This window comes from Lithobates pipiens, unplaced genomic scaffold (assembly GCF_037356315.1).
Source record: "Lithobates pipiens isolate NorthernLeopardFrog02 unplaced genomic scaffold, aLitPip1_a1.2 Scaffold_25, whole genome shotgun sequence".
Lineage (NCBI taxonomy): Eukaryota > Metazoa > Chordata > Amphibia > Anura > Ranidae > Lithobates > Lithobates pipiens.
Window position 1 is genome coordinate 47,152,593 of NW_027507787.1, and position 24,631 is coordinate 47,177,223.

The 24,631-nt window shown below is 43.2% G+C and overlaps 1 protein-coding gene across 2 annotated transcripts in view; it reads left to right on the forward strand.

Moving 5' to 3' along the window:
• Positions 1 to 24,631, forward strand: part of ASCC1 (activating signal cointegrator 1 complex subunit 1) — a 462,103-nt gene that overhangs the window by 31,380 nt on the left and 406,092 nt on the right. For both annotated transcript variants that reach the window (XM_077454415.1, XM_077454414.1), the window contains exon 5: positions 20,080 to 20,258. In XM_077454415.1, the coding sequence (XP_077310541.1) occupies positions 20,080 to 20,258 (179 nt within the window). The remainder of the gene's footprint in view (positions 1 to 20,079; positions 20,259 to 24,631) is intronic.

Sequence of the window (24,631 nt, forward strand, 5' to 3'; positions counted from 1 at the left end):
TTTTTCCCCCACAAACAGAACTTTCTTTTGGTGGTATTTGATGACTATTGCGTTTTTTTATATTTTGTGCTATAAACAAAAAAATACCAACAAATTTGAAAATAAACAAATATTTTTTTACTTTCTGCTTCAAAACATATTCAATTAATTTTTTTTTTTTAAATCTAATTTCTTCATAAATTTAGACCAATATATATTCTGCTACATATTTTTGGTAAAGAAAATACCAATATGCTTATATTGATTGGTTTGCACAAAAGTTATAGCGTCTACAAACTATGGGATTATTACTGGAATTTATTTTTTACTAGTAATGGCGGCGATCAGCAACTTATAGTGGCACTGCGATATTGGGGCAGACATTCTGACACTCACTGACACTTTTCACTTATTTTGGGAACCAGTGACACTAATGCTGTGTACACACAACCGGACTTTCCGGCAGACTAGGTCTGAAGGGATTAGTCCATCAGACAATCCGATCGTGTGTGGGCTAGTCCGATCGTTTCTCAAAAAAAAATAAAAAATCAGACGGACCTAGAAATAGAACATGTTTCAAATCTATCCTATGGACTAAAATCGGGAAAACCGTTCGTCTGTCTGCTGGTCCGACGGACCAAACAAGACGCAAGGGAAGCTATTGGCTACTGGCTATTGAACTTCCTTGTTTAGTCCCTCTTATGTCATCACGTTCAAGTGTAAAGGGTGGTGTGTGTGTGTGTGTGTGTGTGTGTGTGTGTGTGTGTGTGTGTGTGTGTGTATATATAGTTAAGCCAAAAGGAGTGGCAAAGAAATGTTTTAAGAGTCCAGAAGTATCTTATTGGTTCCGCAAGTGATAACAGGAAAAACAAGATGGCAATTTGGGGGGCCAAACAGTGCTCTTTAATAGGGCTTTAACAGTTTTTAAAGTGTTTTTTGAACTCAGAGCAAAGCTTGCGGGTATATCAATCAGAGCCAAGAGAGTAGACAGTGATTAAATGCCTGTGTCAGCGACAGAGCAGCACGCACACACAGACGCAGTGCAAAAGTCATAGTATGTCAGTAATGGGGAAAAGATTAGCTGCAGGGAGACCGCAGGCAATACTGGTCACTAGTTCTTTGCTTTTTATGATTTCCTTTTTTGAGCACGACTTTCAGATGTTTCACATTTGGAAAATACGTTAGGCAAGCACAAAAGGGTAAGCGATGATGCAAAGAACTTTCTGTGTTTAGAAGAGTGGGGCCACCTATAGCCATTCACTTGGCAGGCTGTACGTGGCACATGTGGCAACCGGGTGCAGAAAAGCGCTGGGAAATCATGTAAGCAGTGTGTGCATGAACCCTTAAAGTGATTTGAAAAGGTTTGTTTGTTTGTTTTTTCTTGTTTTTTTTTAAAATAACAGACATGTTATACTTACCTGCTCTGTGCAAGGGTTTTGCACAGGGCGGCCCGATCCTTCTTTTCTGTGGTCTCGCGTTGGCGCTCCTGGCTCCTCTTCTTCATCAAGTGCCCCCATGGAGAGCTGCTTTCCATAATGGGCACTTGTGTGGGCAAGCTCCCTAGTCCTGCTGCTGCATCCATTGACGCAGACAGCAGGACACGGCTCTGCCTCCCAGCTCCCTTGTCACTGGATTTGATTCACAGCAGCGGGAGTCAATGGCTCCTGCTGCTATTAATCTATCCAATGAGAACCCTAGACAGAGGCTGGAGCTGCTCTGCTCGTACCTGTCTCTGAACGATCGTGCTCGGGTAAGAAAAAAGGGGGCTCTGGAGGCAGCTGCAGCGTAGAAAGTTATTCACCTTAATGAATAGAATACTTTAAGGGGAAAAACCATGAGGGTTTTTCACCTTAAAGGGTACTAAATACACACGGTTTAATTTACATTGTCCCTTCTATTTATGTGGATGACAGCACTGTAATTATTTTAATAAAAAAAAAAAAAAAAAAAAAAGCATCCAAATTCCTTTTACCTAATCTATATACAGCTGTCACATGACCCAGCTCTTTCCCAGCCTCTCTCCAGGGAAACATGCAAGAGGAGCTTCTTTCTAGTCCTCTGCTAATGGTCACATGTTCAACATAAAAAAATACAACCTTTGGAATACAGAGTAAAAACAAATAAACAATATCAATAAACTCTAAGAAAAAGTGGGGTGAATGGCACTACCCTAAAATCGAGAGGGCTATACCACTCTCTAAACCTTGACAGATAGTGTAATCCAAAAAACGAATAAATGGGCTCTAAATGTGATAAATTCATATAAACCACTTAGTAGAAAAAGTGCAATACCGCATACACCATAAACTCTACTTAAGACGTCAATTACAAAATGAATCCACAGTATCCAGTGGTATAGCCCTCTCGATTTTAGGGTAGCGCAATTCACCCCACTTTTTCTTAATGTTTATCCTTAGCCCCCTTGGGGAGTCTATAGGGTAGGCTGCACACCCATGTTTGGTCTTAAGCGTGGAGCCTCTTTTATTTATTTTTTTGAATATCAATAAGCTGTTTTAAATTGGCATACAACATATATTTGAAATAAAATCTTTATTATTTTGTGGTAATAACATGATGTGGCTGGATTTCTGCCAGTCACAAGCTGTGTCGCACCTCTCCAGCCTGTGTCTTGGAGCAAGAGAGAGGTGAAGCCTCCATTAATCTGTAATATTCCGCCCCCATTGTCTTTAGCTGGCTAGTGGACATGGAGGAAGAGGAAGGGAGTGGGCTGTCATTTAACACCATGTATACGCCCACGTGTGTGACTATAGTCACATGGGTTGCTCAGATGTGATAGGGAGAAAATGCTCAGCATAGAATCTCACTGAAAACTGAGCATGTGCAGATAAGAAGCAGCAGCATCAACCCATTTTTTTGGGCAAAATACAGAAAACTAATCTCATCGTGACTGAGTATAAACAGCATGTAATACACCATGTCTTAATTGTTTTATGTGCATTTAGTGACACTTTAAAGTTATAATTAAGTACAAGAATAAATGATTTGATAAATATTTTGCGGACAGGGTCTACTAAAATCAGTGACGACCTTAATGTTGGCAAAAGTAAATTGCAGAGAAAACCATTAAAATGAAAAGTTGTAAATGAATGTCCGTGACCGACTATTTTTTAAATTGGTTTAAAATAGTAGTTTAAATTCTGATTAAGCTGTTGAAGTATAAAACACAAGCGGAAAGGTTCCACGTTTAATCATGGGGAAAAAAAATGATTCAATTAAGAGGCAATCTCCCATCCACTATTATTTTTAATAAATGAATTCATTGGGTTCTTTTGTTCCAGCATTTGCTGTGCAGTAAAAGGCAACACACCAGAGAAAATATTTTCCACTGGCTCTTTTTTTAAATCCATTTCTGTAACGCAACATTGGCTGGTCAAAGCATAATCACAATTTCTTTGTTTTGAAGAAACTATTTTTCTGCAGTCAGCACTAAAAGTATAATTATCTTTGCTCTCCCACTGTCATAACTTCACTGCTAATTAGACATTAATTACATTTCATTGTGCAGTTTGCATACCTATTTGAATGAGCACAGCAAGAAGAACCATTTGGGATGCCTTTTGCTTTTTTAACTCCTTTTGGTTACCATTAGTACAGGTCCTAAAAATGGCCATAAATCGATGTCTGGTACATCTATGTATTGTGAATTCATTTTATGTCTAGCTGGTCTCAATGGAATATCCCTACTAAATAGTAGATGTGCTCATTGAATGAGTGTTGGCTGGTTACATGTTATTCAAACCATGTCACATGGCCCCACAGTGTTGTCCTGGATGGGACCAATGAACATTGAGTTTGGTGGTCTTGAACTTTTTTATAGTTTGCCCCCTGTCACAATGAAAATGCTGAATGGAAACAGTCTGCCACACCTAAGACCAAATTGTATTTGCTGTCATGGTAACAAAGAAATAATATGGCAATTTGTATATAACGACTGAAACGTGGTACTTCCAAGACTAAAACCATGTTCCCTGCAGAAACTAAAACAGAGCCTACGCTCCCGTATCTTACTTCTTTACAGATTTATGTTAAATAATAAGCTAGAGCTTTTTATTAAATTGGCTCATAAAAAAAAATCTAGAAATTGGGTCCTAAGAGCTTTATACCATAATGTATTAGTATGCACTGTATATCATGGCAGACTTGCCCTTATCAGCGATCACTTCCAGCACTATGGTATCAGTTCTATTGGCTGTCACATGCTTCCTTCCGGTTTCAGACTTTTCAGCTGCTTAATTGGCTGGGCCATGATCATGTCATGATTATGTGCACAGGAGTCATATCATCGTGCAAGAGAAGTGCTATAAATTTACTGTGAGCTGCACATGCGTGCGATGAAGCAGTTATACCAAAAGAGATTATTAGCCTCTCTTGTATCAAAAAATCCAACCTGTCAATTAGGTATGGAGCGAACGGTTCGGCCCGAGCATAAGTTCAGGGCAAATTCAAAAGCCGCCGGAACACCGTTAAAGTCTATGGGACATTAACATGAAAAATCAAAAGTGTTCATTTTAAAGGATAATATGCTAGTTATTGTCATAAAAAGTGTTTGGTGACCCGGGTCCTGCCCCAGGTGACATGTATCAATGCAAAAAAGTTTTAAAAACTTCAGTTTTTTCAGAAGCAATGATTTTAGTAATGCTTAAAGTGAAACAATAAAAGTGAAATATTCCTTTAAATTTCGTACCTGTGGGGTGTCTATAGTATGCATGTAAAGTGACACATTTTCCCCATGTTTAGAACAGTCCCCGCACAAAATGAAATTTCTAAAGGAAAAAAGGTCATTTAAAAGTACTCGCGGCTATAATGAGGTTAGTCAGTTAAGAAAGAACTGTCACCGGCAAGGATGTGTCATACCGCAAGTGCCTCCCATGGAGGCGGGTTGGTCATGGCTTTGTTTTTTTGTTTTTGTCGGTCTGTCGGCGAAGTGAGAAGATGAATGGACTTTGTGGGACATTTTTATTTACATTTTTTTTTAATAAAAGACTTGTCCAAAGTTGTGTCTTGTTTCTTGTACCATTTTGACACTTTTTTCGGAAATGGTAGGGGTACATTTGTACCCCATTATGATTTCACACAGGGGGAGACTGGGATCTGGGGGTCCCCTTGTTAAGGGGGGCTTCCAGATTCCGATAAGCTCACCGCCCACAGACCCCCACAACCACCGGGCAAGGGTTGTGGGGATGAGGCCCTTGTCCCCATCAACAAAGTGCACCCTCCCCATGTTGAGGGCATGTGGCCTAGTACGGTTCAGGAGGGGGGGTGCTCTCTCCTCCCCCCTCTTTTCCTGCGGCCTGCCAGGTTGAGTGCTTGAAAAATGGTCTGGTATGGATTTTGGGGGGACCCCCACGCCATTATTTATTTTTTTGGCGCAGGGTTCCCCTTAAAATCAGGTCTGGTGTGGATTTTGAGGGAGACCCCACGCAATTTTTTTTTTTTACATTTTGGTTTGGGGTAGTGATGCACCGAAATTTCGGCCGCCGAAACATATCGGCCCGAAAATGCCCTTTTTCGGCAATTTGCTGAAAGAGAAAAATGGCCGATAATGGAGCCGAAAATGGGGCGTGGCTCCACCCCCACCCCTGGTGACGGTCATCATGGGGGGTGTATAGCGCAGGAGAGCCGCCTCCGCCGCCTGTTTGATCACAGCGCCGGGAACATCACAGCTTTCATTTCAATAGCTGTGTGTTCCCGGCCGCGCGCCGTCACACACAGCCCCTCCCCCTTGTCCGGGCACTTAGATAGGCAGATCATCCGCAGGATTGGACGGATGATCTGTCTATCAAAGTGCCCGGACAAGGGGGAGGGGCTGTGTGTGACGGCGTGCGGCCGGGAACACATAGCTATTGAAATGAAAGCTGTGATGTTCCCAGCGCTGTGATCAAACAGACGGCGGAGGCGACTCTCTTCCCTGCACAGGCTGGCTGCAAAATGACACACAGGCTGCAATGGGACACGCTGGCTGCAATGGGACACACTGGCTGCAATGGGACACACTGGCTGCAATGAGGCACACTGGCTGCAATGAGGCACACTGGCTGCAATGGGGCACACTGGCTGCAATGGGGCACAGGCACACTGGCTGCAATGGGGGACACTGGCCTGCAATGGGGGATGCCTCCTGTACCACGTCCTCTGTCTCTGACCATCTCCTGTACCACGTCCTCTGTCTCTGACCATCTCCTGTACCATGTCCCCAGTCTGACCATCTTCTGTACCATGTCCCCAGTCCCTAGTCCCTGACCATCTCCTGTACCACGTCCTCTGTCTCTGACCATCTCCTATACCGTGTCCCCAGTCTGACCATCTCCTGTACCGTGTCCCCAGTCTCTGACCACCTCCTGTACCATGCATGCAGTCTCTGACCACCTCCTGTACCATGTCGCCAGTCTCTGACCACCTCCTGTACCATGTCGCCAGTCTCTGACCACCTCCTGTACCATGTCGCCAGTCTCTGACCACCTCCTGTACCATGTCCCCAGTTTCTGACCACCTCCTGTACCATGTCCCCAGTCTCTGACCACCTCCTGTACCATGTCCCCAGTCTCTGACCACCTCCTGTACCATGTCCCCAGTCTCTGTCCACCTCCTGTACCATGTCCCCAGTCTCTGTCCACCTCCTGTACCATGTCCCCAGTCTCTGACCACCTCCTGTACCATGTCCCCAGTCTCTGACCACCTCCTGTACCATGTCCCCAGTCTCTGACCACCTCCTGTACCATGTCCCCAGTCTCTGACCACCTCCTGTACCATGTCCCCAGTCTCTGACCACCTCCTGTATAAAAATATTTTTTAAAAACAGTCATTTTCGGTATCGGTGCTGTTTCGGTATCGGTTTTAGTTTTCGGCCTAGTGTATTTTTCATTTTCGGTATCGGTTTCGGCATCAAAAAACCCATTCGGTGCATCCCTAGTTTGGGGTTCCCCTTAATATTCATACCAGACCCAAAGGGGCTGGTAATGGTCACGGGAAATGCCATGCCGTTTTTTCCAATGAGTTTTATCTGTATTGCCAGGACCGACAATTCATTATAGCCGCGAGTATTTATTATTAAAATCACTGCTCCCGAAAAAACTGCCATTTTTAAAACTTTTTTTTTGCATTGATACATGTCCCCTGGGGCAGGACCCAGGTCCCTCAACACTTTTTATGACAATAACTTGCATATAAGCCTTTAAAATGAGCTCTTTTGATTATTCATGTTCATGTCCCATAGACTTTAACAGTGTTTTTGTGTTCTGCCAAATTTTTTACCTGTTCGGTATGTTCTGGTGCCGGGGGCGTTTGGCCCATCCCTACTGTCAACATTTTTTTTTTGTGTAATTCCACTTTAAGAGCTCTTTCACACTATCTTTGATGACCTGCATTTTTCTGCACAGGATAAAAGCAGGTCACCACTAGGGCACATAGATTACCATTGTTTTCTATGTGTTCTTTTCAAACCACAATGCTGTTATGTGTGGTGTATTTACACAAAATGCAGTATGTCTACATTTTTAGGCACGTACTGGATGGCTTTGCATGTCATCACACTGTTGTGCAGTGACATGAATGAAGTGTCACTATGGACACTTCAAATAAAGTTAAAGACTAACTCCACTTTTGTTGCTCAAAAACATTCCCCTCTAGGTGATCTATGTACATTACAATGATTTTAACAAACTTTGTTGCAGATTCCTACCTTTTTGTTATTCTGAATAAATCACTGTGTTCTGTGTCCATGTGCATCTGTATTGGTTTCCTAATTATCAATCAGCCGGTGCACTGGCAGGACTCTGAGGAAAATTGCAGGGTCTGCATCCCTTTAGACGTTATTTCCTAGTGGGAGTAGCTCACCAAAAATGACATTTTTGTTGCAGGGGATGCCTGAAATCTTACTTGTTTCTTAGTACAGACTTCTGGGAAAATCAGTGAACCAATCACTCAAGCAAAAAATTATGTTTCTGGGGGGATGTTCTACTTCAGGTCGCTATATTGCATTGCATATAACAGAAAATTACAGAGCTGCCGATTGAAAAGGAAAGGTCATTTTTAATAACATTAAATTATAATATTACTTTTTTTTTTTTTTTGTCATTTTTGACAAATAAATACACTCCACGAAAGTGGAGTTACCCTTTAATGAAAAAAACTGTGGTAGCACTGATCTTCCTCCAGAGGTATGACACACCCCTTGCTGAGTCGGCTCTATAGCTCTGCAATCAGCAAAATTCATGCTTCTTACCGAGAGCTCTGGCTATAAATTAGCAAAGGGAGAGTTAGACATATGTAAAGTGGATATCACTTCCCAACAGAGAGCAAGGGTCTCACTCTACAGTATGTTGGCAGGGGACAGGCTTTTCTTCTCAGACTGTGGCTGATTTTTAGGCTACTTTCACACTGAGGCACTTTACACTGTATACACCACGCCTAAAGCGTCTCTGTCCATTGAAATCAATGGGCAGTGATGCCGAAGTGCTGGAAAAACACTGCTGCAGCAGTGCTTTGCGGGTGCTTTTAACCATTTTTCGGCGGGGGTTAAAAGTGCCCCGTTAGTGGTTAAAAAGCACCACTAAAATTACGGTAAAGCGCTGCTTTACCACCGACGCTGCAGCACCTCATTGTGAAAGTACCCTTAAAGACAACAATCTGTAGGACTTTTCACACTTTTAGTTTAGATGCACCTGGAATGTAGCTGATTAACCTCTAGCTGCCCTCCCACAGTACATTTACTGTGGGCGACACGGGCAGGCTGAACATGTTCATCATCCAGCCCGTTCTGGTTTAGGGGGACCCACACAGCACAATGTCAATAAAGCTGTTATGAATGAATTTCATAGATAACAGCCATGTTTCCTATATGTTCGATATTTGATGGTGTGATTGGCCCACAGCCATAACATTATACCTGGGCCAATCACAGCACCCTGTACCATTGGAGTAGCTGTGGCCAATCACAGATCTCTAGAAATCACAGCTGTTATGAAGGTAACCCATTCATGACAGTTGAAAACATTGCTTTTGCGGTGATCTCCATTGTAACAGCAATCAAAGTAGTAAAAAAAATACACCCCTCCAAATAGTATAAAAAATAAAAAATAAAAAAAAAGTAAAATTAAAAAAAAAAATGGTAAAGAATGTTAAAATTGTTTGTCTTAACATGCTGTTACCAGTCAGTATCCCTAATCACCACCACGCCAGTTATATGATGTTGCAGTACTGCACTGGTGACAGTATGTAAGAAAAAAAAATTACATTATATTTACCTTCCAAAAAGGGGTAATTTAAAGTGGTTTTAAAGCCACTTTGTTTACTTAAAGGAAGTTTAGCCTGAGCTTGTTTTGCTGGACTTCTAAGGGTCACAGGAGTGCAATTCGTTTTACACTCCTGTGACCTGTTTTCAGCAGAGATCGGTCTGAAGTCTGCTCTCTGCTGATGTCACACAGATCAGTCTAGGCACCATGTCATCCCGACTCTGGGAGTCTGGATCCACCAGGTGCCTGGACTGATAGCTGTCTCAGACGCTGAGGCGGCCCCTCCCCTCCCCACCACTCCACAGCTCAGCTCTCCAGTGAGCATGGAGGAGCAGAGCAGGAGAGCTGCTGATTTGACAGGCAGCAGCTCTCTGCTCGGGAAGCTGAGAGAACCAAGCCATCGGCTGTGTTCGATGGCTCAGTTCTCAGTGCAGAGACACCGGGGGGAAAAAAAAAATTCCCATACTTTTCTTTTAATAGAATCTCTCATCTTCTGTTGTGCCCAGTGTATGTCCTATATATAAAAAAAATGTTGCTGCATACCTTATTTCTGAGCCTCGCTTAGCACTCACGTGACTGCTCACGGCTCTCCTGCCCCGTTCTGATACCTACAGTGGGAGGTGCTGAGAATCCCCCACTGATGTCAGCCTGGAGACGAGGAGGAGAGTGGCGGGTGGTTATGTGAGCTCTCAAATAAGGTATACAGCAGCATATTTTTTCTATAGAACATACACTGGAGCACATAACTTAATGGATCATAGGGGATTCTATTAATAAAACACAGTCATTTTAGCAGTAGGAGGGGAGGGGCGAGGGAGGGAGGGGAAGAGAGGACAGAGGAGACACAGTGGGATGATGGAGAAGCCATGATAAATGTGGTCAGTTTACAGAGGGGGAAGGGCAGCACCTGACAGGATCAGCCAGGTATTGTAGATTATAGAAAGGGACAAATTACACAGCACAAGCACTGTTCTGTTATTCATGCTTTAAAGGAACAGGATCCTTTATTTTTTTAATTTTTTTAAGGGTTACACCAGGGCAATTTTTACTGTCCTGGCATATTAAGGGCCCCAAGAAATTAGATTGGCCATCGGTACATCAGGATTGATCAATCTTTTAAGCATACTGTATATACTATAGTTTGTAGACGCGTTAACTTCAACATAAACCAATTAATATACACTTGTTGGGATTTTTTTTACCAAAGACATGTAGCAGAATACATTTTGGCCTAAATTTATGAAGAAATTTGATTTAATTGGAAATTTTTTTTAATGACAAATGCAAAATGTATTATTATTTTATTTAATTTTTTTTTCAAATTTTCTTTTTTTTATTTATATACCAAAAAAATTAAGTTAAAGTAGCATAGTGCTGACTAGGAAAACATGACCTGGTCATGAAGGGGATAATACCTTCCGGTCAAGTGTTTAAGATCCTCTTCACACCAGCAAGCTGTGCTGATTGCTGTTTACATTTTTTATACAGAACTTTATTGAAATGTCTTCTATTCACTGCATTGTTATGTGATGGTTTACCTTGCAACCTGATTTGCATTACAGCAACACAATGCAGTGCATCTTTTGTAGAATTGATCAATCGGTGAAGATTGGTGAACACGGGGCACTGTGTTTTTAATATTTGATGGTCAGGGTAGATATAAAGGACAGCCCATGGTTAGAGATAGGTGGAAAAGTGATGCCACAAATGAATATATGAATTAAAATATACAAAGAAGCTGCAAACGTATGTAAATCTTTATGGAGTAAAATTAGAATTCCCTACCTTGCTTATTTAAATTTCGCTTAAGAGGCCGTAGCAGAAAATTGTATGTAAATGAATAAAAGGATGGAAATTAGTTCAGAAATCATTTTGCTGTGTACTGTTGAAAACTAATTTACATTTTATCTGTCTGTTGCCGTTTTACATTTGTTCTAAAATGCTTCAATATCAGTTCATTAACCTGTGTAGCTACCATGCTAAGACTAGGAGCATGTGAAAATGTTAGATTCTCTTGCAGCTAGGAGATTTAACCACTTGCTGGCAGTCCCTTTGCTTCTGAAATGCATGTGCTGCTAATTGAACAGTTGCTAACAAGTGGTTAAATCCCTCATTAGCATGAGATTTAAAACATCCTGTGTAGCCCTAGCCTGAGGGTCCATTCACACAGGGGCAACTCAGATCCGACTTCAAGTCGCCCAACATGTAGAAATCAATGTAAGTGAATGAGAGCCGTCTTAATGCACACTACTGAAGTCGCTCCGACTTCAGAAAAGGTTCCTGTACTACTTCAATCCGACTTGCAGGCGACTGGTACCCATTGATTTCAATGGAGGTCGCCTCCAAGTCAGATCTCCGTCTATAAGGAGGCGACTTGCACAGAATTATCAGCTCTCAAAAGGGAACTCCACGCCAAATTTATTAAAAAAAATTGGTGTGGGTTCCCCCTCCGAGAGCATACCAGGCCCTTAGGTCTGGTATGGATTCTATGGGTAACCCCCTACGCCAAAAAACGGTGTGGGGGGCCCCCCCCAGATCCATACCAGACCCTTATCCGAGCACGCTACCCGGCCGGCCAGGAAAGGGGGTGGGGACGAGCGAGCGCCCCCCCTCCTGAGCCGTACCAGGCCGCTTGCCCTCAACATGGGGGGGTGCCTTGGGGAAGGGGGGGCCGCGCGGCCCCCCACCCCAAAGCATCTTGTCCCCATGTTGATGAGGACAAGGGCCTCTTCCCGACAACCCTGGCCGTTGGTTGTCGGGGTCTGCTTATCGGAATCCTTGAGCCCCCTTGAATAAGGGGGCCCCTGGATCCCGGCCCCCCACCCTATATGAATGAGTATGGGGTACAATGTACCCCTACCCATTCACCTGTGAAAAAAATGTGCAAAAAAAACCACACAACACACAAGGGTTAAAATAGTTTATTGCACAGCTCCGGGGGTCTTCCGTCTTCGTGGGTCTTCTCGCCGGACTCCTCCCCTATCTTCTGCTAGCTCTTTTACTAGCGGAGGAGCCCGACATTCTTCTTCGCTTGTAAAAGATCTAGAAGAAGGCGCGGTGGCCCGGCAAGAAGAACCGAAGAGGGGGACAAGACCCCCGAAGTTAGAAGAAGAAGGTGGCGACGGCGAAGAAGAATGCCGGGAAGACCCCCGGAGCTGTGCAATAAACTATTTAACCCTTGTGTGTTGTGTCTTTATTTTTTTTGCAAATTTTTTTCACAGGTGAATGGGTAGGGGTACATACTCATTCACATAGGGTGGGGGGCCCCCTTATTAAAGGGGGCTCACGGATTCCGATAAGCCCCCCGCAGACCCTGACAACCAATGGCCAGGGTTGTCGGGAAGAGGCCCTTGTCCTCATCAGCATGGGGACAAGGTGTTTTGGGGTGGGGGGCCCCCCATGTTGAGGGCACGCGGCCTGGTACGGCTCAGGAGGGGGGGCGCTCGCTCGTCCCCACTTCCTTTCCTGGCCGGCCGGGTAACGTGCTTGGATAAGGGTCTGGCATGGATTTTTCGTTTTTTTGGCGTAGGGGGTTCCCCTTAGAATCCATACCAGACCTAAGGGCCTGGTATGCTCTCGGAGGGGGAACCCACGCCAAATTTTTTAAATAAATTTGGTGTGGAGTTCCCCCTTGAGAGCTCATTCTCTGATTGGCCACGGCAAAAGTCGCCTGGCCTGGGTCGACTTAAAGTCATGTTGTAAGTCGCCCCAAGTCGTGTGCAAGTCGCGTTGAAGTCGTGTCCAAGTTGCCTCCAAAAGTGGTGTTGAAAGTCGTGTTGCCCCTGTGTGAAACGACCCTTAAAGACCACTGGGTTTGTATATTCATACTTAAAGTAGTATTAAACCCAAAAAGCAATTTTTTTCTTTTATTTTATTACAGCTTAACAATGTTTCGGTGTCATGGCTGCATTCATTTTCTTTTTTTACACTTTGTTTTTTCTATTTTCACCTGGCGATCCAGCCTGTAGCTCTGTTGTTTTTCAAAAGAACAAGAAATGTGAAAAACCATTTAACACTAGCAGGGATGCTTATAATGATCAACTATTTTATTTTAAAAAAACTGTTGCTGTAACTGCTTATAAAGTTTTATATACACCATGAAACTGAAACTAAACTCCAGCTAACACTTCCCTCCCTCCAGACTGACAATACTGCTGCCTCCTGTGCTCATTCATCCAGAGTGGGGGCACTCTAATAGAGGATGTGTTTTTACTGGCCAGATCACCAGGTGAAAACAGAGGGGAAAAAAGAAATGCAGTCTTCACATCTAATTAGCTGCAATATATTACATTTTAGTTTTTTTGGTTTAATACCACTTTAAAGTTAATTATAGGTGAAATATAAAAAAAATACAATGTCTCTTCTGCAAAAAAAAAAAAAAAAAAGGCACTTACCTATCTGTTTGCAGTCCTCTGCAGAATGTACACTGAGCTGCGAATGTGTAAAAAATACCCCTTTTGGCCATTAGATGGAGCAAAGTATCATGAATTGTTTATAATGCTTACCTCGCCTGCAAGCTCCTCCTGATATCCCAAGAATGATTGGTGCGGTGGGGAAGAACTGTGACCACAGATCTCCCTGTATAGATTTTTAGCTAACAGCCGCTTCTCCTTCTCTCCCTCCCATGGCTGTCAGCTAAAAATCTATACAGGGAGAGCTGTGTTCACAGCTGTTTCCCACTGCATTAACCATTCCCCGCTGTTCCCTGTGTGCTGCTCCTCTGGTCCCCTGTTCTCTGGCCCCTCCTGTGTTCTTCTCCGCCCCCCGTGTTCTCCTCTGCCCCCCTCCGTGTTCTCCTCCGGGCCCCATCCGCGTTCTCCTCTGGGCTCCGATCCGCATCCTCCTCTGGGCTCCCATCCGCGTCCTCCTCTGGCCTCCTTCCGCTTTCTCCTCTGGGCTCCCATCTGCGTCCTCCTCTGGGCTCCTTCCGTGTTCTCCTCTGGGCTCCTTCCGTGTTCTCCTCCGGGCCCCATCCGCGTTCTCCTCTGGGCTCCGATCCGCATCCTCCTCTGGGCTCCCATCCGCGTCCTCCTCTGGCCTCCTTCCGCTTTCTCCTCTGGGCTCCCATCTGCGTCCTCCTCTGGGCTCCTTCCGTGTTCTCCTCTGGGCTCCTTCCGTGTTCTCCTCTGGGCTCCCATCCGCGTTCTCCTCTGGGCTCCCATCCGCGTTCTCCTCTGGGCTCCCATCCGCGTTCTCCTCTGGGCTCCCATCCGTGTTCTCCTCTGGGCTCCCATCCGCGTTCTCCTCTGGGCTCCCATCCGCGTTCTCCTCTGGGCTCCCATCCGCGTTCTCCTCTGGGCTCCCATCCGCGTTCTCCTCTGGGCTCCCATCCGCGTTCTCCTCTGGGCTCCCATCCGCGTTCTCCTCTGGGCTCCCATCCGCGTTCTCCTCTGGGCTCCCATCCGCGTTCTCCTCTGGGCTCCCATCCGCGTTCTCCTCTGGGCTCCCATCCGCGTTCTCCTCTGGGCTCCCATCCGCGTTCTCCTCTGGGCTCCCTCCGCGTTCTCCTCTGGGCTCCCTCCGCGTTCTCCTCTGGGCTCCCTCCGCGTTCTCCTCTGGGCTCCCTCCGCGTTCTCCTCTGGGCTCCCTCCGCGTTCTCCTCTGGGCTCCCTCCGCGTTCTCCTCCGGGCCCCCTCCGTGTTCTCCGCCGGGCCCCCTCCGTGTTCTCCGCCAAACTCCAAATTCTCCTCCGCCCCCTCATCTCCTGCAGCCAGCTTCCCTCCTCTCCTTTCCCACCAGCTGAGGGGGATAGAGAGTAGAGGAAAGCAAGCATATATGTGAGTCACACCCACATATGTAAATCGAGTTCAGTCCACACATGTGGAGTATGGCTGCGTATGTTGGAGTGAGCGCAACAATTCTATTTCAAGAACTCCTCTGTAACTCTAAACATGTACCCTGTAAAAAAAACATGTAATCGTTGCCTATGGAGATTAAGTACCAAAGTTTGGTGCCATTCCAAGAGTGTGCGTAACTTTAAAGCATGACATGTTATGTATCTATTTACTTGATGTAACATCATCTTTCACATAATGCAAAAAAACTGGAGTAACATTAGTGTTTTTTTTTTTTTTTAAATTCATGAAACTGTTAAAAAAAAAATGCTTGAACAATTGCTGCGCAAATACCGTGTGACATAAAAAGTTGCAATGACCACCATTTTATTCCCTAGGCTAAAAAAAACATATATAATGTTTTTGGGGTTCTGAGCAATTTTCTAGCAAAAAATTTATGATCTTTGGATGTAGGAGCAAAATGCCAGAATTGGACTGGATGGCAAGTGGTTAAAATCAAAGATTTACATTTGAACCACATATGATATAGCTCAGCCTTTTTCAACCAGGATGCCTTCAGGTTTCTTCAGGGGTGCCTTGAAAAAATGCCTAAAAATAGCCTAAAATGTGTATACAGGCAGTTGGATTAAGTCTGCTTTTTAGTTACATTATTACAACCTTCCAGAAACAAACAATTATGTCACTGATTAATAAGGAGGAAGACGGGTGCCTGTGTCACGTCCCATTTGGCTACCCATCACATTTTGCCGCCAGCTGGAGTGCGCATGTGCGTCACCGCCATATGCTTTCCAACACTGTTGTAAGACGACTTTGCCACAGGGCCCCTCGTGGGCTCACTTGGCTCACCACGCTTCGGGCACAACCTCAATTCGCTTGGCATAATTAGAATTGAACTCTACAGTGGTGTGAAAAAGTGTTTGCCCCCTTCCTCATTTCCTGTTCCTTTGCATGTTTGTCACACTTAAGTGTTTCGGAACATCAAACCAATTTAAACAATAGTCAAGGACAACACAAGTAAACACAAAATGCAATTTGTAAATTAAGGTGTTTATTATTAAAGGTGAAAAAAAATCCAAACCATCATGGCCCTGTGTGAAAAAGTGATTGCCCCCCTTGTTAAAACATACTATAACTGTGGTTGTCCACACCTGAGTTCAATTTCTCTAGCCACACCCAGGCCTGATTATTGCCACACCTGTTCACAATCAAGGCATCACTTAAATAGGAGCTGCTTGGTCCACCAGAAGATCCTTAAAAGCTACACATCATGCCGAGACCCAAAGAAATTCAGGAACAATTGAGAAAGAAAGTAATTGAGATCTATCAGTCTGGAAAGGGTTATAAAGCCATTTCCAAAGCTTTGGGAATCCAGCGAACCACAGTGAGAGCCATTATCCACAAATGGCGAAGACATGGAACAGTGGTGAACCTTCCCAGGAGTGGCCGGCCGCCCAAAATTACCCCAAAAGCGCAGCGACGACTCATCCAAGAGGTCCCAAAAGACCCCACAACAACGTCCAAGGAACTGCAGGCCTCACTTGCCTCAGTTAAGGTCAGCGTTCATGCCTCCACCATCAGGAAAAGACTGGGCAAAAATGGCCTGCATGGCAGAGTTCCAAGGAGAAAACCACTGCTGAGCAAAAAGAACATCAAAGCTCATCTCAATTTCTCCACAACACATCTTGATGATCCCCAAGACTTTTGGGACAACATTCTGTGGACCGATGAGACAAAAGTGGAACTCTTTGGAAGGTGTGTGTCCAAGTATATCTGGCGTAGAAGGAACACTGCATTTCATAAAAAGAACATAATACCAACAGTAAAATATGGTGGTGGTAGTGTGATGGTCTGGGGCTGTTTTGCTGCTTCAGGACCTGGAAGACTTGCCGTGATAAAAGGAACTATGAATTCTGCTGTCTACCAAGAGATCCTGAAGGAGAATGTCCGACCATCTGTTCGTGTACTCAAGCTGAAACGAACTTGGGTTCTGCAGCAGGACAATGATCCTAAACACACCAGCAAGTCCACCACCGAATGGCTGAAGAAAAACAAAATGAAGACTTTGGAGTGGCCTAGCCAAAGTCCTGACCTGAATCCTATTGAGATGTTGTGGTATGACCTTAAAAAGGCCGTTCATGCTCGAAAACCCTCTAATGTAACTGAATTAGGACAAGTCTGCAAAGATGAGTGGGCCAAAATTCCTCCAGGACGCTGTAAAAGCCTCATTGCACGTTATCGCAAACGCTTGGTTGCAGTTGTTGCTGCTAAGGGTGGCCCAACCAGTTATTAGGTTTAGGGGGCAATCACTTTTTGACACAGGGCCATGATGGTTTGGATTTTTTTTCACCTTTAATAATAAACACCTTCATTTACAAATTGCATTTTGTGTTTACTTGTGTTGTCCTTGACTATTGTTTAAATTGGTTTGATGTTCCGAAACACTTAAGTGTGACAAACATGCAAAGGAACAGGAAATGAGGAAGGGGGCAAACACTTTTTCACACCACTGTATGTCCACTTGGATGGTGGGGCTTGAACCTGGACTCAGGGGTGTGGCCACAAAATTCTGCGCAAGCGCAGATCGCCATGCGCAGACCAGTGGGTAGCCAAATGTGATGGGTAGCCGAATGTGACATGACACCTGCACAGCATCCTTGTTTGCCCCTCTATTTCCTCTCTTAGTACTGGGGTCACCTTAGCTGAGTGAAACTGAGGGAGAAGAGGAAGATTGGAATACTAGTCAGTTCCAGTGTGCAAAGGGGTATTTGCTTTGGAAGAAAAAAATCAACTATAATGTTGGGTTTCCTACCTGTGTGGATGTCTCTGCATTATGTAAAACTATTAGTTTACTTTTTTACATTTTAGAATGGGATGCCACGAGAATGTCAATAATTTTAAAGGGTGCCTTGACTGAAATAAGGTTTAAAAGACACTGATATAGCCTATTTACAGTCGTTTTTTTTAACCTATTCACAGATTAATCCTACATGCACTTTCATTGGGTGAATGGCTATGCAAATTCTTTATAATTCCCTTTGTCTGCACTCGCTTCTCCATGGTATCTGTAATATTAAACCTTATTTGCCATTTAATTGCCCACCCCATTAATTTGTTTAGGTCTTCTTCTAAGGTTTCCACATCCTGTGTAGAAGGTATTGCCCTGCTTAACCACTACAATACCGGACACTTTCGCCCCCTTCCTTCCCAGCCCAATTTTCAGCTTTCATCGCTCTAGAGCTTTCAGTGACAATTGCGCAGTCATGCTACACTGTACCCAAATGAAATTTTTATCATTTTGTTCGCACAAATAGAGCTTTATTTTGGTGTTATTTATTCACGACTTAATTTTTGCGATATAAGCGCAAAAAAGCGGAAATTTGGAAACAAAAACAATATTTTCTTTTTTTCTATTTTAAAAGAAATCCAATAAAATCAAATTTTGTCATAAATTTAAGCCAAAATGTATTCTGCTACATGTTTTTTGTAAACAAAATTCCGTTAAGTGTATAATAATTGGTTTGTGTGATCACGGACATATGTACGCAAATGATCATGTACATATGTGTGCAGGTGATCACGTACATATGTGTGCAGATAATCATTGGGACATGTGATTTTAGTGGGACATATGTGGGGGACATGTTTTTATTATTAGGGACATGTGTTTTTATTATTTGGGGACATGTATGTTTTGGGGACATTGTGTTTTATACTGTGTGGTGTGTTGTGTGTTCACACTAGACTGATGATCAGTGAGTAAAAAGCTGTAAAAAGCAGCTCATACTCACTGATCATCAGCCAGCTGCAGCGATCTGCTCTCCTCTCCTCAGCGATGACTTCTGTGTGAGGAGAGGAGGAGCCGATTGCCTAGCAACCGGCTGTTTGTTTACATCACATGATGGCCGTGATTGGACACGGCCGTCATGTGATCAGGAGGGCCAATCACAGAGCCCTCCTGCCGATCTAAGATGCGCCATGTCCGGGTGACACGAGCACATCGGGATCACGCCGCTGCGCGGGCACGCGATCCCGCTCCTTCTGAAGGACGTTCCTGAACGTCCTATCAGAAGTAGACGGCTCCCACCCGGCCGTATATGTGCATTGGCTGGGTGGGAAGTGGTTAACTTTGTATCCTCTGCAAATACTGAGATTAAGCTGTTTATCCCATCCTGCAGATCATTTATGGATAAATTAAATAGGATTGGTCCCAGGACAGAACCCTGGGGGACCCCACTTTCCACACCAGACCATTTTGAGTACTCCTCATTTATCAACACCCTTTGAATGGGGAAACGTTACTTTCTAGATGTGCAAAGCTGGTAGAGACATGCCCAAAAAGACTTGCAGCTGTAATTGCAGTGAAAGGGGGGTTCTACAAAGTATTGACTCTGGGGGGCTGAATACAAATGCGTGCCACACTTTTCACATATGTATTTGTAAAATACAAATTTTACACTGTTGTACATGCTTAATATTGATAATAGAGGGACAGTGTCTGAGGCTTGGCAGTTGATATGCATTAGCTGTCAGACTTCAGATGAACTCAATTCCCTGGAGCTTAAAGCTGAATTAAACTCTCCTATTCTTCACAACCAACAAGGCTGCCATCTTGGCCTATGTTTGATCTGCAGGTGCCATGGTACTGCTCATGTGATTAGTTAAGACACCAGCCTTTTGGTGGCTTCACAGTTTGGTTGAGAGCACAAGCAACTGTGACAGTTCTCGTTCTTGCCATGCTTAGGATGTAATTGTTTTTAGGAATGGTTAAATCAGTGGGTTTAGTTCTGCTTTAAGTTGGGTTGAAGTTTTGTTTGGAGGTACTGGGTTCTGACAAACTTTGCGCAGCTAATAAGACACAAGTTTAAAGTTTTTATAAGTAAGATGTTTCTGATTGTGGCCAATAGAGTAGTAAACGTAAGTAAGATGTATCTGGCTGTGGCCAACTGGGTAAAAGGCATATCAGAAGAAGGTAGATGAACAAAGATGATACAGCACAAATTGCATTACGTAAATTCTATTTTGTGATCTTACAATTTCTAATCATTTTATTTCAGTAATTACTGGGCAACATCGCAATGGTGTGAATTCTGCACGGACGCGCATTGAATTGTTAGCAGAGACATTCCGGAGGAAGCAGCCTTTCACCCACTTTCTGTCATTTGCACTTAATCAGCCAGAGATTCAGGAGAGGTTCCTTCAGTTCAAAGAAGAGGTCCTGGCTAAGTGCTCAAAGGTAAAACATTAATGTGTAAGTTCATTAATGTGCAAGTTCTAATACTTCTAAATACTAGTATCACTGGTATAAAACCAAATGCATAACAACCGATACATCTACCTGTCATGTGTACTGTCATCTGTTAAATTACTCTTTCCCCCATACTTGGGAATAAAAGCCATTGCTTATTTGTACTTGCTGTATGGAATGGAAAACCCAACATACTGCACTGCATGTAGTCTATATGTGTATATCTAGAGGCTGCAGTGTTTGCTGGTAGTTTATAATGATTCTGTGGGGTTGATTTACTAAAACTGAACACTCAGAATCTGGTGCAACTGTGCATAGTAGCCAATCAGCTTTTAATTTCAGCTTGTTCAATTGGGCTTTGACAATAAAACCTGGAAGCTGATTGGTTTCTATGCAGAGCTGCACCAGATTTTGCACTCTCCAGTTTTAGTAGTTACCCCATATATCTTATTTTTTTTTTATATTATATGATGACTAAATATTATAGTTTGCAAGTTAATATATTTGTATCTCTTTTTTTTATCTTCCTGATTTTTTCTTATAATGAAATTATATAGGGTAGGTGATTGGCATTGAATGTTCCAGGAGTCGGACACATTGACATGTTCTCTTTGTTTCACTAATCTCCAGTAAAGTAACCATGGAGTTGGACCTTGTCTGCTAACCAAATTGTTTAAAAAAGCACGCTGCCCAGACCTCAGACAGCACTCTGCAATCTGACCTGATTTAAAAATGGAGAGGTTTGGAAGCTACAGTGTTTATAAAGAGTTTTCACTCCCTTGTATGTTTTTTGAAGCAACGTGGATTCACTTTTTACACCTGAATTACAGAAATATATATGCTTAAAAGTAGAGTAAAGAGGAATTAGAACCCCTGTCAGGTTTTTATTGCTGTCTGTGGCCCTGTTAGGGAGAGTCACCCTCTCTTTGTTCTGTTTACCATTCTAATAGAGAATAAAAGTTAAAGTGTTACTAAACCCAGGACGCTGAATTATAAACATATATCCGGTCTCCCTTAGTACACAGAAAATAGAAATGCAATTATTTTAGTAACTACAGTATAAACTGCTAAATACCTTTTCTCATCAGCAGTATATAGCAGTCTTCTGACTTCTATTAGTGTCTGGTTAAAACGTGTAGGAGGAGTTTTCATTCTGCTCTGACTGTCCTATAAGGCTGCAGGACCCCTGACCCTCTGTCTGGACAGTGCTGACTGGCTCTGTGCTGATCACATGCACCCTCTGCCCCCCCCCCCCCCAATACAGCAATACACACCAAACTGAGCATGTGCAGAGTGGCTCCAAAGGGTCTGTCTTATCAGGAGATAGATTGGGGGCAGTGGAAGAAGGGGAGGATCAGAGAAGACAGGATCAAATAGCCTTTTTACACAGAGAATTAACCCCTTGGGTTCCACAGTGAGTATAACCAGGATGCTTTACTGTATATACAGACTGAATTTACTGTTGTGGGTTTAGTAACACTTTAAATAAAATCCCGCATTTTGGGTTGTCCCCAGAAGAGGGGAAATCTTTCAACGGCGACACTTGTTCTAGGGACCCAGGTGACAACCAGGGATTCCCTCATATTGGAGGAATTTTCTCTCACTTCCTGTTTTGGCCAGGAACGAAAGGTAAAGCTCGTCAATGGGATATGGATGGCAAAAAAAAAAAAAACTGACTAGATTTAATCTTGAACTCTGTAAACATGAGGCTTTTGGCTGCAGGTAGTAAAGAGACAAAGGAAAACAAACAAAAAAAAGGATCATAGAGCTCCACCTGTTGGCTGGCTGGAAAACAACATCATTTTAAAATTCTATATTTTATATTTACTCGATTGAAAAACATGTTTGAAATGTTTTCTTTAGTCCTGGCTATAATAAAGAAAATAATAGTACAAACAAAACCACTATACATTCCTTTTAACTGAGAATTGGTCATCATTGAACTTAGACGCTGTCACTATTATGGAGTAAAACAACAATTGCATTTTCTGTTCTCAGGGCTGGAATGTAATGAGTTGTACTTGATGGGCAAAATAATGCAATGGGAGCAAACAGATTTAAATGATATTTAAGGAATAATATTGCAGGAAGACATATGTCGCATATCGTGTTTTGTGAGGGGAAATGGCAGATGGATACATGGCAGAGAGAGCAAGAAAGAGTCATTTTGTCTATAGCTTGCTGCAAAACAGTTTAGCCACATCAATTATCATCACCAGCATATGTCCTTAGCTTGTTTATCTTCTAGATATGGCAAAAGATCAGGATTATGTTTCCTCTGATTTAGTATATTTTTTGGATTTTCAGTAAAAAGCTAGCTGCAAAATGTTTTGTTAAATACTTCTTGGTAAAGGATAGAGTTTTTTTTTAGTTAATCATTTTTTTCTCCAATCACTTTAATTTGAGATGAGGGCAAATTTCTAGTTTTGTAATCATCTTTACGGAATTTTACTAAGACAGTAATTCGTAACTTGCACCAAACACTGCTCACCTAGCCACTTTCACGTGTGATTAGAAAAACATATAAAACTTGAATGAGGAATTTAAGAACAATCAGAACAAGCTGAACATGTAACAGGTGGATTGGAGATGGATTGTGCTTGTTGTGGTATTTGCTGCTATTAACCACTTCCCGACCGGCGCACGACAATGTACGTCGGGAGAATGGCACAGGCAGGCAAATTGGCATACAGGTACATCCATTTGTAATTGCTGCCCTGCCACCGCGTGCATGCCGCCGGTGACGCACGTGTGTGCCGGTCGGGACCCCCGTAAATCCGGTCGCGGGTGCCGTGGGGATACCCGCGAAAATCTCACGGGGAGGCTGAATGGGGAGCTGCCGATGTAAACAGCATTTCCCTGTTCTGCCTAGCAACAAGTGACACTGATCTCTACTCCCTGTGATTGGAGCAGAGATCAGTGTTCACTAACACACAGCCCAGCCCCCCACAGTTAATAACACGCCCCTAGGACACACTTAACCCCTACACTGCCACCCCCTGGTTAACCCCTTTACTGCCAGTGCCATTTACACAGGAATCAGTGCATTTGTATAGCACTGATTGCTGTATAAATGACAATGGTCCCAAAAATGTGTCAAAAATGTCCAATGTGTCCGCCATAATGTTGCAGTCACAATAAAAATTGCTGATCACCGCTCGTACTCGTAAAAAATAAAAATTATTAATAAAAATGCCATAAAACGATCCCCTATTTTGTAAACGCTATAAATTTTGCGCAAACCAATCAATAATCACTTATTGTGATTTTTTTTTTTACCAAAAATATGTAGAAGAATACGTATCGGCCTAAACTGACGAAAAATTATTTTTTTTAAATATATTTTTGGGGGATATTTATTATAGCAAAAAGTAAAAAATAATGCGTTTTTTTTCAAAATTGTCGCTCTTTTTATTTATAGCGCAAAAAATAAAAACTGCAGGGGTGATCAAATACCACCAAAAGAAAGCTCTATTTGTGGGAAAAAAAGGACGTAAATTTTGTTAGGGAGCCACGTCGCACGACCGTGCAATTGTCAGTTAAAGCGACATCGGTACATCGGAAGCTTTCTCTTGACCTAACCCGTTTTGTGCCTGCAAACTGTAGCTTAACGTTCCCTTGCATGATGCAGCATGCAGATGGAACCCCAGTCTATGTTCCAATTTTGAAAAAGCCCATTCTGTGCTTGTACTGATACTGACAGCAACACAGGCAGACTAGCGATCAGGAATCAATTGGCTTCATTTTTAGTGATGTGATCTCCATATCAGCTTTGACATAGTGATCACATGGCTTTGTTTGTAAACAGCTGATTGTGAAAGCTGACGGTATATTTCTCTCTGTATGCACTCACTGTGCACATAGAAATACTTTTCTTAAAACGTTTAGCGTAAAGAGCACACCGTGGTCAGTTGACTAGCTATGCTGGGAACTCAGCCTGCTCTCCTCTAATGATTAGACTTATCCCGACACGCCCCTCTCTACACAGCTATTCACTGTGAAGATCAGTGTCCTGCTGCTTCTCCTCCCCCAGCTCTTATGCAGCTGAGAACAGAGGAAACGTGATCACTTATAAAAAAAATTTAATCTGTACACAAATGTTTTGCCTCATTTCTATTTCAAACTGAGTGGGTTGTTTTACAAGGTGATCATTTACAACCACTTCAATACCTGGCCACTTCTGACACTTCTCACATACATGCAAAAATCTCCTTTTTTTGCTAGAAAATTACTTAGAACCCCCAAACCATCGCCAGAGGAATGGCGCCAAAATACAGTACTTAAAATTCTCCATAGGCGACGCTTTAAACAGGTTATCAGTTTAGAGATACACAGGTGGTCTGGTGCTAGTATTATTGCTC